Consider the following 18455-nt stretch of genomic DNA (forward strand, 5'->3'; position numbering starts at 1 on the left):
GATATTCCCATCATTCCTTTTTCTTCCTTTCTCTCTATTCTTCAGTGTAATGATTTCAGGGGAGAAGGGGCAAATAATCAAGAGGAAGTAATTAATATGGAAAACAGTAAATTTGAGAAATTTTTAATTGCAGCACTGTTGGCAAGATTTCATATTCCTTAATAATGCATACTAGAAAACCTACATCAGCTTATATTCTGGAGAAATAAAAAAAATTGAGTGATTTTTAAAAATGTTATATAATCCTTTTTTTTTTTTTTTTTTTTTTGGTAGTGCTGGGGATTGAACCCAGGGTTTCACACAGCCTAGACACGTGCTATACCACTGAGCTATATCTTTCACCAGCCCTAACAAATCTTTTATTTGGGGATAGGGGTTTCTCAGGGATTGAACTCAGGGGCACTCAACCACTGAGCCACATCCCCAGCCCTATTTTGTATTTTATTTAGAGACAGGGCCTCACTGAATTTTCTTCTTGTTACTGAGGCTGGCTTTGAATTTGTGATTCTGCTGCCTCAGTCTCTGAGCTGCTGGGATTATAGGTGGGCACCACTGTGCCTGGCTAAGATACAAATCTTAATTATGGAATTTGACAAAACTGAGATATTTCATTTCCACATTTTAAGTGTTCACATGAGCTGATTTGGTGCTGTATTCCCTTTACAGAAAACTAACAAACAGAAAAGAGAAAATATATACGTTCATGAAACTTGAAGATTTTTTCCCTTAAAAAAAGTGTTTTGATAAAGGAGGATTTATTATTATAAAACAAGAAACTTGCTCATTTTTCCATGAATCAGACTGATAATTTTTGAAAGTCCCTAGAATATAGGACAGTGATTCAAAATATTTTTCCCATGTATGAACCATTAGCATTTCTCTTTTGTTATAAGCATTTATACAAGATGGTTTGTTCTTGTCTCTAGAAAGCTAAACTGAGTTTTGGAACAGGCTGCCTATGTTTTTAGGACTCAGGGCACAACTCTGTGGTAAAGTGGTGGGGAGCTGGAGGTAGGAGCACAGATTCTTGGGCTGGACTGTCTAGATTTGAGTCCTGGCTCTGCTACTTATTTTTGTTATTGCTGTTGTTTCTTGGTACCGGGGATCAAACTCAGGTGCTTTATCACTGAGTACTGACCCTTTTTAGATTTCTTTTGAGACAGGGTCTGTCTAAGTTGCTGAGACTCATTAGCACTGTGTTTCGGAGCAAGCTACCATCATTGTGCCTCAATTTTGTTATCTGCAGAGACAGAGCCAGCATTTACTCACCGGCTTATTCTGAGAATTTAATCAGTTAATGCCTTACTTAGAACACTGTCTAGTCCAGAGTAAATGCCCCAGCCCGAGTTTTAGCTAATCTTTGATATAATCATTTTTTTCAACAGTTACAAGTTGCTTACCGATCTGGGATCGATTTCTTCATTAAGAACAGCTTCATTCTTTATGAGTGCCACTCGTTGTGCAAATCTGCAGGTAGATATAGATTCCTACAAAGCAAAACAACTTTTAAAAGTGTTATAACAGGGAGAGAAATTTCTTGTTAGACAAAACTTAAATTTTAGTCATAGAAAAAAGATGCATACCTAAAGAGTGATGTATATAAAAACCACAATGAAGAATGATGCCTCTAAATTAGGGAACTTAGCTCTGGAAGGTTATTTTCTTGATTTTGTCTTAATAAAATGACCAATGCCAAAAATATGGGAGATCCTAAGACCCCAAATGGCAACTGACATGTGTTTTTAACTATTGATCTGTTAAACCAGAACCAGATATGTAAGTCATAATCACAGCAGGTACCACAACCACAAACATGAGAGACTACAAAATAAATATTTGTAACAGACCAAGAAGGGGGGCCGTTCACGGCACCTCACCATCAAAGGCTTGGCGTGCTCTGGGAAGCACCCTGCTGCTCTCTTGGAGAGGATCTGGACCCCAAACATTCAGCAACTGCAATGTGGGAAACGTCAGCTGGCTCCAGAGTAGCCCCAGGAGAGCCATTCACTAGTCAGGCACCGCCAAAGCAGCCAGCACGCTGCACCCTGGGACACGTCTGGGGACAGATCTCAGGGACACCTCCAAGGCACCCAGATTTTACTAGCCAGGAGCAAAACTGTTCAAGAGAAGCAAGAGAAGACTCTCTAATTTCTCTGGCTAAAAACGCCTTTCAAATTTAAGCAGGCCTTCCAAAATTTGTGTCTACAGCTTTCTCAAACAAGCTGGTATATGTGAAGTCAGTTCTCAAATGGATTTTTTTACAATGCTAGCAAATAACCTAATGCTGAGAACTCTGTGGTGTGTTCACCCCTGAAGCCTATCTCAACCCAGCAGAAAAGATGGAAACTCACTCAGGACCCTCAACTTGATCCCCCAAACCAGCAAGGAAAACCCAGGCTAAGATCCCCTGAATAAAAAGAAAAAAAGAAAAACAACATACATCGATATTCCTTTTCTCTAAAGAGAGCGTTGCAATCATAGTGGTCATGCAGTTCCCTCCCAAACTGTCTCTCAGGACACTGGTCATCATGGAGTTCCTGTAAGGAATGTGCGAACGGTTTTTTTCTGAAAGGGCAATGATGACCTGTGATAAAGTTGAAAAAAACAATAGCATTACCTTGACAGGAAAGGCACAAGTGACAAACAGTGGAGCTTCAGCAGCAATAAAAATAGGAAAAGAAAGAATGACTAAATGCAGGGTGACATCTAAAAGTTGGACATGGAATAAATACCTTAGCAAGAATATTCAGTACAAGAATGGTAAAGATGGAATCAAGTAAATGTAGCATGAACCTAGTATTGTGAACCCCATAATTTCTGGACAGATGAAGTGACTTGCAGACGAGTGGACACACTCTCATTTTGCTTCCAGCTGTTGGAAAATCTGTATAAAAACATAATAGTGAATCATGCCTGATGACTTTGATCCCACCAAAATTGAGCTGTAGGGCTAGAGATGTAGCTTAGTGGAAGAGAGTTTGCTTGGCATGCACAAGGCCCTGTGTGGATTGCCAGTACCCCATCCAAACAAAAGCAAACAAATTGAGCTGTGTACCCCATTTCCAAGGCAGAGGCAGAACAGTGAACAAGAGCTATGAGCAGTTGCGTAAGAGTTTGAGGATCCCAGATTCTGATGCAAGTTGTCCAGGGGAAAGTCCTAACCTTACTAGAGCATGCCACTCTACATCTCTGCCTCAGTGTCTTCACATGTACAACCAAGATAAATATAGTACCTACCTCATAACAGTAGAAAGATTAAAGGCATTAAAATGTGTAAATCACTTTGAGTAGTAACTGCACATAGTAAGTGCTGTGGACATGTTTGCTCTCAACATCGATGAAAGAGGCAGCTTATCTTACTCCTCATGAGTTCCTTAGGTACTTAATAGGAAGGCACTAGATGGATGATGGGATGCTGGGGCTGTCCCCAAAGAGAGGCACCAGGGGCTCAGGGTCATCCTGGGAAGATTATCCAATGCTAGGATGTCCCTTACAAAGCAGCTGGAATTATCGGCCCACAGAATGTCAATTCAGGGGCATCATAAGATCCTGGATCCTAGGAATATCAACACCTGCTGGTCAAGCCCTCCCTCTGCCCAGCTATGTAGTTCCCATCACCACAACCTTTATCGCCTTTGGTTTACAAAACAAGATGTCAAGATTATTTTTGAAAGTTATTTTAAGAAAAAGCATATACCACTAGTGTCACTTTAAATTCATAAGCCCAGGTGTTACTACAGCCCAGCAGTCCTGATCAGTTTCCCTCCTTCAGAAAGGAGGCCTTCATACTTTCTCCTCCCTCTTCAAATCTCTGTCCCTCAGTGTCGAGACAGCCCCATGTCACGGGATCCCTCCTCTCTCTTCTCTCCAACCTCAGATTGAGCTGATGGCCACCTTTCTACCAGATATAAGCAAGCTGACTGGGACTGTTGTGTATCTGCCACTGGATTCCTACATTCTTATCATTAAAGAATACTCTGTTTTTCCCTGTTACTGTTCTGCTCAGGTCAGCCCCCCACCCTCTTCCTCTTCTGTCCTCATCGACTTCGCTCCTACATGCATCTCATCTTGTGCTCTCTTTCATTTGGATGCTGCCCATTCTGGATGCCCACTATTACACTAGACCAAGATGACTCTTGCCAAGGTCATCAGCAACCTCAATTGTACCAAAAGCACTGACTGTCTTCTTGTTAGCCTTTTGAGTTGGATGAAGTATTCTACACAGGCACTCATTGTTTCCTTTGGGAAAACACTTCATTCACTTGGTAATTGGGACACCATGTTTCTTGGTTTTAGCTCTCCTCAAAAACTAGTTAATGAGGGGCTGGGGTTGTGGCTCAGCAGTAGAGTGCTCGCCTAGTGCATGTGAGGTGCTAAGTTTGATCCTCAGCACCACATAAAAATAAATAAATAAAATAAAGGTATTGTGTCCAACTACAATTTAAAAAATATTTAAAAAAATAGGACTGGGCTGGGAATGTGGCTCAAGCGGTAGCACGCTCGCCTGGCATGCATGCGGCCCGGGTTCGATCCTCAGCACCACATACAAACAAAGATGTTGTGTCCACCGAAAATTAAAAAATAAATAAATAAATATAAAAAAATTCTCTCTCTCTCTCTCTCTCTCTCTCTCTCTCTCTCTTTTTTAAAAAATAGGGCTGCTACCTGCAAATGCCATAATTTTATTTTTTTAATGCTGAGTAATATCCCATTGTGTATATATAATCACAATTTGTATCTATTCTTAATATTTCTTTTAGTTTTGTTTTTGAATTTTATATAAATGAAATCACACCTCCCCCCCAAAAAATAGGGCTAGGGTTGTGGCTCAGCGGTAGAATGCTCACCTTGCATGTGCGAGACCCTGGGTTCGATCCTCAGCACCACATAAAAATAAACCAATAAAATAGGGTATTGTATCCAACTACAACTAAAAAAATATTTTAAAAAATAGGGCTGGGGTTGTGGCTCAGCGGTAGAGTGCCCATCTTGCACGTGTGAGACCCTGGGTTCAATCCTCAGCACCACATAAAAATAAATAAGTGAAATAAAAGTATTGTGTCCAACTATAACTAAAAAATAAATATTTTTTAAAAACTAGTTAATGAATGATTCCTTTTTTTCTTCCCAAATTATAAGTAGTGAGGAGTTCCAGAGCTTTGTTCTTGATCCTCTTTTCTCTTATTTATACTCTCTTCCCAGGTAATCCCTTCCTATCTCCTGGCTTTTACAGGAATCTCTATTTTGATGTCTTCCCAATATATACCCCAATCTGAACCTCTCCTGACCTGTCAGCTCTTTGGTGACTTTTCATCGCCACTGGGTTTGTCTCCTCTCTGCCCCATGTCTGATTTTTTCTCAGGTCTATTCATCATTATTAATGACACCATCATTTTCCTAGTTGCTCAGGCCAAAGCCCTAGCCATAATTTTTAAATTTTTCCTCACTTTCAATATCCAATCCATCAGCAATTTCTAGGTTTCTTAGGTTTTCCAATAAGACATACCCAGAAATGGACCACTCCTACCCAAGACTCCATGATTCCTTGCTTGGACAACTGCACAAGGCTCTGAGTATCTCCATGCTTCTACTTTTGCCCTTCCATGGCCTATTCTCTGCACACCAACCAGAGCAGTCTTTATAAAATATAAGGTACACTGAGTCACTTCCCTTACGATCTTCTAGTAGCTTCCCAATACAGTTAGTATAATAACTCAAGTCCTGTGAAATCTGGCACCCTTTGACCTATCTGACCTCGTCTCCTGCCATGTTCCCCTCACAGGCACCGGCCTTCTCACAGGCCAATGCTATTCCCACATCAAAGCTTTTGAACTTGCTGTTCCTTTTACCCAGCACGCTCCTGCCTCAACTTTTCACACAGCTTTCTATTTCTTCTCATTTAAATATTTGTTCAAATTTTATGTCCTTAAAGGTCTTTTCCTGGATACCCTGTCAAATATTACACAGCAATATTAACAGCCTGTTAATATATTTTATTTTTCTTCTAGTACTTACCACTATTTAAAATTATCTTTATTTACTTGTTCTCCATCTGCTTCCCCACTCAATGTTCTACTTTTCCAAGTCAGAGATGCCATGCCTCTTGGTCACTACTCTATTTCCACTGCTTAAAACCACGTTCCAGAACTTAGTATATGTGGCAGAAACTAAGTTGTCTCCATCAGTACTCAAGACACTCCCATTCTACTTTGACTTCATATAAAACTACACAACTCATAACTCTACACAACTCTGTCTCACAACTCATATTCTGCATAAAACGTAGCCCCACCAAGCAGATTCCCTGTGTGGGATCTGGAGAAAAGCAATACGAGGTAGTGACCATAAGGAGGAGAATCAGATTTGTGAAAGAGAAAGGTGGAAGCCATCTGGCTCTTCTGATGTAGCTCTGGTGAAGTTTCTGAAACCCTGCCCTCAGTGTTGTAAGTGCCGGGTGGGGATGACAGAGGTGTTTTGCAGAACAATTCAGTGGGCTGGTTAGCTGTGTCTTCTGGTTGCTTTGCTTCCAGCTGGGTGGTATCCAAGCCAGATTTCTAACTTTTATTGAGATTCTTTATGTTTAGTATACTCTATGCTGCTTAAAATAGCTAGCATGGACTTTCCCGCTTGCAACTAAGAAACCTGATGAATACAACGTGTACTGAATACAATGAATGGGTGAACTAGTTTCATTTGGAAAGGCAATGTGAGGGTCCTCAATATGGAATGAGATTTGGGTGATCTGTTTCAGTGTAAGAAGAGAACATGGCAGTGGAGAACATGGCAGCCTTGATATGAGTGGCAAGGGATGCTGAGCAAAGGTTCAGGCCCCAAGAGCCTAAAAGACAAGTTATATACTGAAACAGGTAAGGTGGCCCAAGTACCAAGAACCAGACCAAACGTGGATTGGCATGACTGATGTGCAGAGAGAGAAGCATTGTTATTTATGAATCATCAATTAAGCATCTAATAGTTCTCTAAGTTCATTGAGGTTCTTTCATAAAAAATCACCTTTTTACTGCTCTAGGAAATAATATTTATATATCTTTAATATCCAATGCCTTTATTGACAACTTAGCATAAAGAAGAACATGCTTATTAAACTCCCTGTTGATATTACATTGTGTGTTACTGAACTCACTTTTGGTTTTAAGTAACAGAAAATGTAATTCACATTGGTTTCAATCATGAGGGAAATTTATTGGCTCATGGAATTGAACAGGAGGGGACCCAGGTTAGAAATGACTCCAAAGGTTAGTGCTACCAACAAGGATGTAGTTTTGCCCATAACTCTCTTCTGTCTTTCATGTGGTAGACGTCAGCTCCTCCTCACAGCCACAGGATGGCTTCCAAGTGCCCTGATGTTATATACTTCCTTATTCATAACTTAGGGGAGACAGAACACTGTTTCCCTAATCAATAAAAAAAATTCCTGATCTTCTCTAAGGACCAGCTTAGGTTCTGACCCACCCTTGAATCAATCAGTGTAGCCAGGAGAAAGAACCATAATGACTCAGCCCATCAGAACAGACACAAATCTGCAGAGTGACACAGAAAGGGCAGGCATTCAGGAAAAAGGCAGAGGAAGATGATTCTTGAGTTACTAAGGGGGCAGGAACCCAATAATCTTCTCAAGGGCACAGGGATAGGGTGTAGTCATACAGCCTGGCTTTCTTAAAAAAAAAAAAAAGCTATTTACTTCCATTTTGGGTTTCTTATATAAACACAATGTCAAATGCTCCTGAAAGCATTCTTAAGGTGATAAAGAGTGGAAACTCACATTATACTTAATAACATTTCTAAGGACCTAGAAGCTGGGCCTGGAATCAATAATGACTATTATAATCACTAGCTTACTATTTAATGAATTAAAGCAATTTTCTTTTAAAGATCTCAGAAGGGCATGGAAAATTATCCTCTGAAAACTGACAAGGATTCAGAGCGGTCTGACTACCACTGGCACCGTCAGTGTTTCTCCTGAATATAACATATGCGCCAGGAGCCAAATGGGAATTGAAACTCTGAAAAAGTCCACTTCTGTTGCATAACTGGCTGAAAGCAGCCAGATTCCGATTTCTGAAGAGGTGGAGAGCAAACATTCTCCGTTCCTGGTGGTTTCTCACTTGATGTTTGGGCTGATGGAGGCCACGGGTCACACCAGGGGCACTTGGTGAGGTTTACAGCCTGTGCTTTTCCTCACACGAACTCAATTTCCAGGGTGAAGACGTACCCTGCTATTGTGGCTGAAAATGTTTTTGAGGACGATTTTTGGAAAAAGTACTGCATACACAAGAAAACTCCAAAACCAATGATACTCTGGTGAACAGAAATTTACTTACTTCTGAGTCTAATAAGGTGCCTTGGACTCAGGCAGGCTGGACCCTCCCAGCAGGTGTGGGGCTTCCCAGCTGTGGCCAGGAGGGCAAATCTCATTCTGCATAAATTCCTAAACCATGCAGGCTAATTAATGCAAGGCAGGTTAGCAAGCTATGTCCTAGTTCATCTCTTTTACATTGAAACTGAGAAAGAGAAGGTATATTATCAACACTAAAATGGATTTCTAGTAGAGGTTTTCGCTTCCTGTGTTTGCTGGTGACATGGTAGCACTGCCTCTTTCCCTGCTGCCTAAGGTAACTCACAGCACCCAGGGGCCACTCAATCACAATCTAGTGAGTGAAGGAATGAATGAAGCTAGTTACACTAAATTGTGTTATACTTCCAGTCGCTGTAGCCACATAGTAAAGTACTATACACAGAGAATTTGATTATAAAAGTCCTTGAATTATGTTATTTCATTATCTTCCCACTCTTTTCATTATTCTTCTTACCATGTAGTCCCTGTTTTTCTCTCAGTAACTCTAAATGGATTCCAAAATCCCTTCTCTACCCATCCACCTGCTCTCCAGCAGCTCCCCTTAAATGAACTCAACCCCCATATCAATTTTTTAAAAAATAAATGACAGTGGAATGTATTACCATTCTTATTACACAAATATATCACAATTTTTCATATCTCTGTTTGCATATAAGTATGTTGACACCCAATTCATGTCTTCATACATGGACTTTGGATAATGATGTCCATTACTTTCCACCATCCTTGCTAATCCCCTGCCCCCTCCCTTTCCCTCCCACCCCTCTGCCCTGTCTAGAGTTCATCTATTCCTCCCATGTTCCTCCTCCCTACCCCACTATGAGTCAGCCTCCTTATATCAGAGAAAACATTCGGCATTTGTTTTTTGGGGATTGGCTAACTTCACTTAGCATTATCTTCTCCCATACCATCCATTTACCTGCAAATGCCATGATTTTATTCTCTTTTATTACTGAGTAAAATTCCATTGTGTATATAAATTTTTAATTCATTCATCCACTGAAGGGCATCTAGGTTGGCTCCATAGTCTAGCTATTGTGGACTGTGCTGCTATAAACATTGATGTGGCTGTGTCCCTGTAGTATGTTGTAGGCGATCTGGCTGCAACATCTGTCACCCCATTGATCGCCAGGGTTGATTTGGCTGATCTGGCCGGCTTGGCGGGTGTCCCCTTCCTCCCTCACTGCTCCATGTGCGTCCCTCCAGAAGCTGCATGCTCAGTTGAAGAGGACAACCCTCCCTGATAGAGGAGGACCATTTTGGCGGTCAGGGGTGTATGAGTAGCTGCACTCCTCTGCTAGAACCTCCAACAAGCTCTCAATGCCCCATATCCATTTTTACACACACTGCAGTTTCTCATATTGACACTTTCTTTTCCTCTTGGGCTTGTGTTAATTTTTTCTCCTCATTCCCTGACCTTATCTTGAGCCTCCTTCTTGCCCACAAAGACACTTGGATATAAGGGTGAATAGTTAACAGAGGAGAAGAAGCAGGTCACAAGGAAACAGATAAATTATACATAAGAGCCACAGTCAATGACACATGGGTGAAATTTGGACCCAGAATGACCCAATGCCCCCATGGGGCTGGAGAAAGGAGCTGAAAGGCTCCAGTTCCCACTGCCTGACCTGCTCTAGGCCCTTGCCTCGCCTGGCTCACCCCTACTCCTCCCTCAAGCCTCTGCTTAGAGTCAGGCCACCAGCGAAGCATCCTGAACCCTCACCTCCTCAGACTGAGTTAGGTCCCCATATGAGCTCTGCTCACTCCTTCTCCTTCCTCTCCACAGCTCTCACCCCATCACAGTCACAGACTTCGTGCTTGCTTGCTTCAAGTTGTCCTCCTACCTCAAACCATGAGACCTTGGGGCAAGGACCACTCTCATTTTGTTCACCACCGTGTTCCAGTGCTTAGCACTTTACAGTCCTTACACATATCAGTTAGATAGCTTAATTATTGATATAGAAAATCAAATGTCACGTAGCCACCAAGACCACTCACATGAGGCTGATATTAAGAGGATTTGAAGAGAGGAAATGTGAGGATAGGAGCAGTTTTAGTGACAGGCAGCTTTCAAAGCCTGTGTAGAAAAAAGGAAGAAAAGGGGGCAGACATTTCTCTTGAGTGATTACAATTGGTAGAAAGTTCGATTCAACTGATGAATTTTATGTTATATGAACAGATGGACATAATGGGAATTATAACAGACTATGCTATCATCTGAAATAAGTAGATACATTTCTTTGAAATAAAGCACTTTGAATACAGTTCATTACGTTTTCATATCATTGTTCTGTAAGTGTCCTATTAAGTAAAAAGCTCTGTTAAGCATAAGCAGTGTGGAATATTTAGCAAGAAAGAGCTAAGGACTGCTGACTCTTGTCAAAATTCTAAAATGATTGGGATGCCATGCAGATCCGAATTTCTGGGTGCTGCATTACTGGGATGCACTGGATCAGAAGCTACTGTGTGCATCCTGTTCACACAGTCTCCCTTCGGTTTCTCTCAACCAGCTTTTGCAGACACCATTATAAAGCATTTACCATCAGGACAGCATCAGTCTCAAAAGGGTTCATTAGGCCGTTAAAAAAAAAAAGTTTTGTTCTTTGTTTTCCCCTCAAGTCTTTTAGCCTTAACATTCATTAACAAGTCCTCCTGCCCCATCAATATCCTCTGTACTTCTCCATTCCAGTTTTTAATCATGTTTCTTTTCTAGAATCTGAAAACAGTTGCCATCCTTAACATTCAATTCACACTGCTCGTGCTCACGAAGTGAAAGGAACTTGAGAAATCATCTAATCCAATCCACTCATGTTGGAGATAAAGACTTTTTTTGGAAGATATGTTTAGTTAAATTCAGATAAGCTTTCTGTACCAAACTCAAAAATTAAAATCTGAGCACCTACTGGGCTGGATCGAAGTCAACTTGGATTAGAGGTAGGCAGGGAAATTGAGCCTAAGGGGACAAAATTGCTGACTGGATGAAGTCACTGGAAGCTGGAAAAATATTGACCACCTCCAAGTTACAGCCAATCTACAAGCCAGAAGGATTAGGCAACAGGAGGCTATAGTCACACTCACTATAATTTTGCAATAAAGACAATAAGGCAATGAGACAGTAAGTGGAAAAAGGCATTGGCTGTATAGTCAAGTAAATCTCAGTTCAAATCCTCAGCCACCCAGTAACTGGGTAACTTTGGGAAGGCCTTGGGAGGACTTGAATTTTTAAAACCCAACACCTACAACATGGGGCTGTGGTAAGGTTTAAATGAAACAGTATATATAAAATGCTAGTAGATATACCTATGTTCCCTGCAGCATTGTTTACAACAGTTAAAGGTAGAAACAACCAACGAGACCTTCAAAGGATGAGTGGATGAACCAAGTAAGTGCATATTATTTGATCTTGAAAAGGAATAAAATTCCAAAGCATGATACAATGAGGATGAACTTCTAAAATATCATGCTAAGTGAAATAAGCCAGATATAAAAGGGCAAATATTGAAATAGTCACTTATATGAGGCACCTGGAATAGGCAAGATAACAGATATAGAAGGTGATATAGAGGCTACGGGGATAAGAGGGGATGGGAGCTATTGTTTAACGGGCACAGAGTTTCTGCTTGGGATTATGAAATGGATCTAGAAATTGATGGCGGTGATATTGCAGAACATTGTGAAAGTACTTGTCACTGAACTGTTCGCTTAAAAAGACGAAAATGGCAAACTGTCTATTATGTTTACTTAACAGAGAGTAGAATGACAGATGCAAATGAAGTGCGAGGACGTTGCTGTGGTGACGGCAGTTGCTGTGGTGATGTCCCACTCTGCTGCCTTACCTGCTCCAAGTAGTGCAGCGACAAGTTGATATACTTGGCCTCGGTCAGAAGCTGGCCCCCTACGCCACTCTTGGCAACTCGCTCAGAGCCAGCCAGGTCAACCAGGTGGAGCTTGGCGTGCCGGACAGTTGCAGAGCCTGGCTCCTTGCTTGACAAGTGAATGGTGAAGATGCAGTGGGAACGGGTCGAGGCTTGGTTCATGGGAGTCTATGACATAAAGAAGAAACCGCAAAACAAAAATAATTAGAACTGAGAACTTTGGAAGAGTGTCAAAAGATTTAAATGTATATTTCTAAAGATACAGCATTTCCCATGGAGCCAACACTGTCAAATGGAACAAAAACACTTGTAACTGAGACCTATAAAGTACGTGCTTTTCAATGTTATTACCTCCGATGACTGAAAAACAATGTGGATGGGTTAATTCAGAGAGTGACGTAAAGAAACGTTCTAGTGAGGTGAGGACCAAGTCCTCTCACCAGGATGACAACTTTATTTCATCACCCAGTTACAATCATGCCTATCCTTGGCCATCCATATTGAAAATGCCTACATTAACCTCATAGGAAGGAGACGAGAGTGTGTATATCAAGAGAACGGTTATCACAATGGTAAACATGATTCACAGACAAGGATGCCTACGTCATTGCTACTGCTCAACACCGAGGCACAGGCTCTAACCAGCATCATAAAAAAGAGACTGACATAGGGGCAGAATAATAGGAAAATAATGCATTACAATGTCATTGTGTACAGAATATTTACAGTCAACCTAGAAAACTCAAGAGCTTCTACAAAAAAAAAAAAAAAACAACTGATACGAATCAAAAAGTTTATCAATATTGCTAGATACAAAATCAATTAAATTCTAACAGCCCAACAACAATTAGGAAATCAAATATTATTCAGAATGGCAACAAAGACAAGGAGATAACAAGGGATTACTTATGAAAAAGATATAATCTATAGGGAACTGATGAAATAGTATTTAAGAACATAAAAAGAAAACCTGAAATATACCAATTCATAGATGAAAAAACTAAAAATCTACATATAAAAGTTTACATGTTAACCTATATATATAAAATGCAATTGAAATAAGAATATTTCAGGTTTTTCCCCCAGAACAAGACAAAGTGGTTCTAAAAATCAAGTAGGAGAAAATCTTCATATAAAAAGAAAATTAATTTAGTGAAAGAAGCGGGGGCAGGGGGAGTGCTTGTCCTTCCCGACGTCCAGGTGTACCACAAAGCCATGGTCATTAGAGGAGCACTGAAGCAGGAGAAGACAACTAGGTCTATGGAACATGCTGTGCTCAGTGAGCAACTCCAGTTAGGACAGAGGGGACATCACACTGCAGAGGAGAAATAACAGACTAATTAAGTAGTGGTGCTGGAATACCTGGTACTCCAGGTAGGAAAAGGTAAATTTAGGTTAACTTTTTACACTATATACACAGATTCAAAAATAAAATAAAGCCTTATGTGTACTAGCATCTGCCTATTACAGAAAACATCCAGCTTTTGGTTTTTTGGGATTGCACTTAGCATGATATTCTCCAGCCCTATCCATTTACTGTCAAATGCCATCATTTTATTCTTCTTTAAGGCTGAGTAATATTCCGTTGTGTATATGTACTACATTTTCTTTATCCATTCTTCTGTTGAAGGGCACCTAGGTTGGTTACATAGCTTTGCTATTGTGAATTGAGCTGCTAGAAACAGTGATGTGGATGCATCACTGTAATACGCTGATTTTAGGTCCTTTGGATATTAACTGAGAAGTGAGATAGCTGGGTCAAATGGTGCCTTAAGTGTAAAATAACACAACATTAACAAGAACACAAGAAAATATGGAAGTATATTGTAATCAGTCCGGGTAGTAATGGATAGCTTTCAGATAACATAAAAAATAGAAAAATAAATTGACTCAAATATGATTTAAATATAATATTTGACAAAATATCCCCAAATTTAAAGACTTATGTAAGTGGGTGAAGATATTTGCAAGATGTAAGTCTGATTAAAGATTAAGATTTGAAATACACAACTCATTACTCAAGAAAAAGACAACTCAGAAAAAAAGGCAAAAGCTAGAATAGGGATCCTATAAAGAAGGAATCTAAAAACGGTTAATGTATATTTGAAAAAAATGCTCCAATTTATAAATTTTGAGAACTATCTAACTTTGAAAAATAAGAATAAATGATTTCACACCCACAAGAATGCAAAAATTAAAAAGATAAAGTCTAGCACAATGAGTGCTGGTGAGGACCTAAGGAGATGGGAATTTTTATATACTGCTGTTGGAAACGTAACTTAAGAACTTTAACAAGAGCAATTTGACCGTATGTGGCAACATTGTTAATGCATAAAACCCACAACCCACCAAGAAACTACTAGGTGTATCTCCTAGAGAGAATTCTTGGTAGGTATATCAGGAGACACAGGTATAAGGACATTCACTGCAACATTATTTGGGAAATTGGTGCAAAATGTACAACTTAAATGAACGTCTGTAGCAGAAGAGATTAATAGGCTGGAATAATTCAAAATACATAGAAGTTAAACTGAAATAACCTTCAGAAATATTGACATGGATAGGTTTCTGAAGAAATTCCTCATGCTGAAGAAAAACAGCAAATTAAAGAATGATGTGAACCCTGTGATAGAGTTTACGTAATCATACAAGTGGGACTACCTATTGTTCACAGGAGTATAACTTAAGTCACTAAAAGGATAACAATGTGGACCAGAAGGATACAGCAAATTGATGATGGTGGTGGCCTTTTTGAGGGTTAGAAGTAGAAGGCCAACAAGGACACATCAGCTTTCTCTGCGACATGCTATTTTGTTTATTCAAAAATTATTAGAAGAAAATTTTGGGTTGTGAAAACTAAAATATGCTGGTCTTATTGTTCTCTGTACTTTTTTAGATTATAAATTTTCTACAAGAAAGAAAATGAGCTGAGTCAAGATGTCCGTTAGCAGTACCACCTTGTCAAATCATAAAAAAACTAGGACTATTCCAAATGAATATTCAAGAGAGTAAATATGTTCAGATTCCCACCTTTGCAAAATGGGACTTAACCAAAGAATTTTGGTATGAATGCACATGTATTCAGATAGGGAAACATATCTGGACGCTATTTCAATTGGAAATTCTTTCGTAAAAATAACTTCTTGATCTATACCATGGTTGATTTACACCAACTAGCAAAATATACAGATGGCATAGTTTTGGTGATGATGATGTAGCTAGTGAGTTAAATAGGCTGAAAATTTGACCCATTACTTGTTGCCACAATAACTATACACAAACCTAGCCAGTGTGTGATTTTGCATGCTAAAGTGGATCAGCAAATAACTGTGCATGTAAAACCGCAAATTCAAATTTAGAACCTAAGTTGAGGTGTTCTGGAAGTGACTGTAAGTTATTTGCAGAACTTAAACATGGGTTTCGTTTCACTGTTATATTCGCACAACAATAAATCCTACAGTACTGTAACGAAAGTCAAATTAACATCGATACAAACAAGTAACACAGACTATTCTCAACAGCTGTCTTTGGCTTGAAAATGATATGGGGAAAGTGCAATCAAATGTGGACCGTTAATAAACACTGGAGCGCGTGCCCATTTATTTCAAAGGAATATGATATTTACGAAAATGAAATTACATTTCTGGAGTCTATAATTAAAGTGCAGTAATATGCTGTAGAAGTCCATGCCTACAGTTTTGTAATGTCTCATAAATATTTTCTGCATGAAGTAGCGGTTGGTGTCCTTTTAGATAAAATTTTCTTAAACCTCAGAAAACATTCTTTATGTGGAGCTGTTTAAGTGTGATTGGAAGGGCTGGTGTCTGCTCTGTGTTTAGTTAAGGACGTCTTCTTGTCTTGTGGGCATGCCCATTTGCTTGTCCTTTTAAAGGTAAAACCGTATTAAAATGTTTCTGAAATTGCCGGAGAACAGATGGCACCATTTAGGCAGATTCATTCAAATCTAAGCACACGTTTTAAACAAATGTGTTTTTGGCATCAGACTGTGCCTTTGGAAAAACTCTAAGGATGATTAATCATCTGTACGCAGAGGGCTTTCACATTTCCTATCAGTCTACGTACAGAGCTGTGCTAGGCAAGGCGGAGACAAGAAGGAAAATAAGACATGGGCCTCGCCCTCAGGGAACTTGTAATCTAGTCAGGAATCAGAGCCAAATGTGTGAAATGAGAGTGAATGTGAAATGAGGGAGAGGCAAAAATGTGTGGTCAAGAAAATGATCTGTTCCCAGCACTGAGTGTCCCGATCCTCTAGTCCTGTCTGAGAACCTGCCCATTCCTCTTCCTGGAAGCTCCTTGTCCTCTGCCCACTGCCTGGTTTCTAAAGCCAAGGGCTCTCCAGCTTCTTCTCCCTCCCTAACCACTCTGTCTCCTTTCCCTTCACGGCACCCTCTTTCCTTCAGCTGTGGCCTTGAGATTTCTTCCCCTTGGGAACACACCTTTGACAGCCCTATCCTCATTGGATAGGCTCTAGAGTGTAATAAAAAAATCACAAATCAAAAACCTTAAGAATTTGGCATCGATGAACTGGTTTCAAGTCCTGGTTCTGACATTTGCTAGAGTTAAAAGCTTCAACAAATTTGCATGAGGTAATTTTGGTTTTCATCTCTCTGAAATGCCATAATAAGACATGCTTTGCTGCAAAGAATTATATTACATACCAGTTGAGTTGCTAAGTGTTGAAGTGCTCTGTGAACTATAAAAAGGATCACACAACTTCCATCACTGTTGATCTTCACTCTGTTCTGGTGCCTCCCCATTCATATTTCCTACCCTCAGGTTCTCTGCACACCAGCTTTACTAACAGCTGTCACTAAAACGCCCTGCTTGTATCTTGAACATAATGCTCCCCCAAACAACCACGTCACTTTCCCTCCCAGTGGCCCATGGGTGGATGTCCAATCCATCCTACTCCTCTCGGACTCCACTTTCTCCCATCTTCTTCATTAATCAATTACCCCTTACCTCTCACCTGGGCTGCTGATTTCTCTTCTCATTAGTCTCTCCATATTTACTTTGTCCCTCCGACCGTTCTCTATCTTCAAGAGTAATGTTTTTAAAAGGAATATTTAATTATGTCAACCTTATCCAAATCCCTGAGTTAAATGAGTATGCTTCCTAACACCAAATATCTCTATTTCTTTCAACTATGTCTTATACAACTGTTCATCAAAATCCTTTTAAATGTGGCACGCTGAATTGAATATATTTTTTTAAAATGTAGACTAGGCTCAGCAGAGAACACTGATGTATTATTTCCTGGAATCTTGGTCATCCAGATCTAGTATTGCTAATAAATAACACATGAAGTGTTATTTTGCCAGATTTTCTGTAGCCTTACCCATGCATGGAATTTCTTTCACACACACACACACACACACACACACACACACACACACAAATTTATCTGATGACTACATTTGATTAGTCTTTACTCCAACATTATAATCCACTGGATCTTACTTTTATTTTTCAATTCTGTGCTATCTACAAATGACAACATTTGCATATATTCATCTAACTAATTTGTAAGACCTTTCATGGAGACCACCTCTACTCTCCACCCTATTAATTAACAGTTATGGGTACTTTCCAACTGGCTTCAATCCAAGTACTTTCATGCACCTTCTATTTCTCTTTATATCCCTTAAGGATATTTTGAGAGACTTATTAAATAAACTGAATTCATTTGATCTATAAGTTTGTATAACCCTACCAGAAAAGTGAATGAAATTAGTTTAAGGCAAATAATGCTCTTTCCTAATTGCTTACTGATTATTATTTAATGAATTTTTATTATCAATTTCTACTTTTGGACTTGGTATCAAAATATTACATTATAATTTTCCATTTTTTAAAATTGAGAACACAATATTTTGTTTTATGATGTGGAAGTTTAAAAGCCAGGCTCACTAGGTCCTGCACGGATTCATCACTGCAGAAGCCTATGGTCAGTAAAAGTTCTTGTCCTGTTTCTCCTCTTCAGTGTAGTCAAATCTTACTTTTAAATGAAAGCCTGTCCTTCTGAAAGGTTTCCTCCTTTACAAAGATTCTCCATGTCCTTCTTCCTCCCACCATGACTCCAAGCTCCTAATTCATCATTGTGACCCTAGTATAACCTTATAGTGTCAAACAATGCTTGCTAAATTGTTGATTCTTGCTCATTTCTCATTTTCTGGAATCTTTGT

General features: G+C 39.6%; 1 protein-coding gene across 5 annotated transcripts in view; it reads right to left on the reverse strand.

Annotated features, from left to right (window-relative positions):
* The window catches only part of KIF6 (kinesin family member 6), a 400202-nt gene that overhangs the window by 232972 nt on the left and 148775 nt on the right, over positions 1-18455 (reverse strand). For all 5 annotated transcript variants that reach the window (XM_081295096.1, XM_081295095.1, XM_081295094.1 and 2 more), the window contains exons 7-9: positions 12211-12417; positions 2441-2584; positions 1401-1487 (exon numbers count right to left, since the gene is read on the reverse strand). In XM_081295096.1, coding sequence (XP_081151222.1) covers positions 1401-1487; positions 2441-2584; positions 12211-12417 — 438 coding nt within the window. The remainder of the gene's footprint in view (positions 1-1400; positions 1488-2440; positions 2585-12210; positions 12418-18455) is intronic.

This window comes from Spermophilus citellus (genome assembly GCF_964194105.1).
Source record: "Spermophilus citellus genome assembly, chromosome: 5".
Classification (NCBI taxonomy): domain Eukaryota; kingdom Metazoa; phylum Chordata; class Mammalia; order Rodentia; family Sciuridae; genus Spermophilus; species Spermophilus citellus.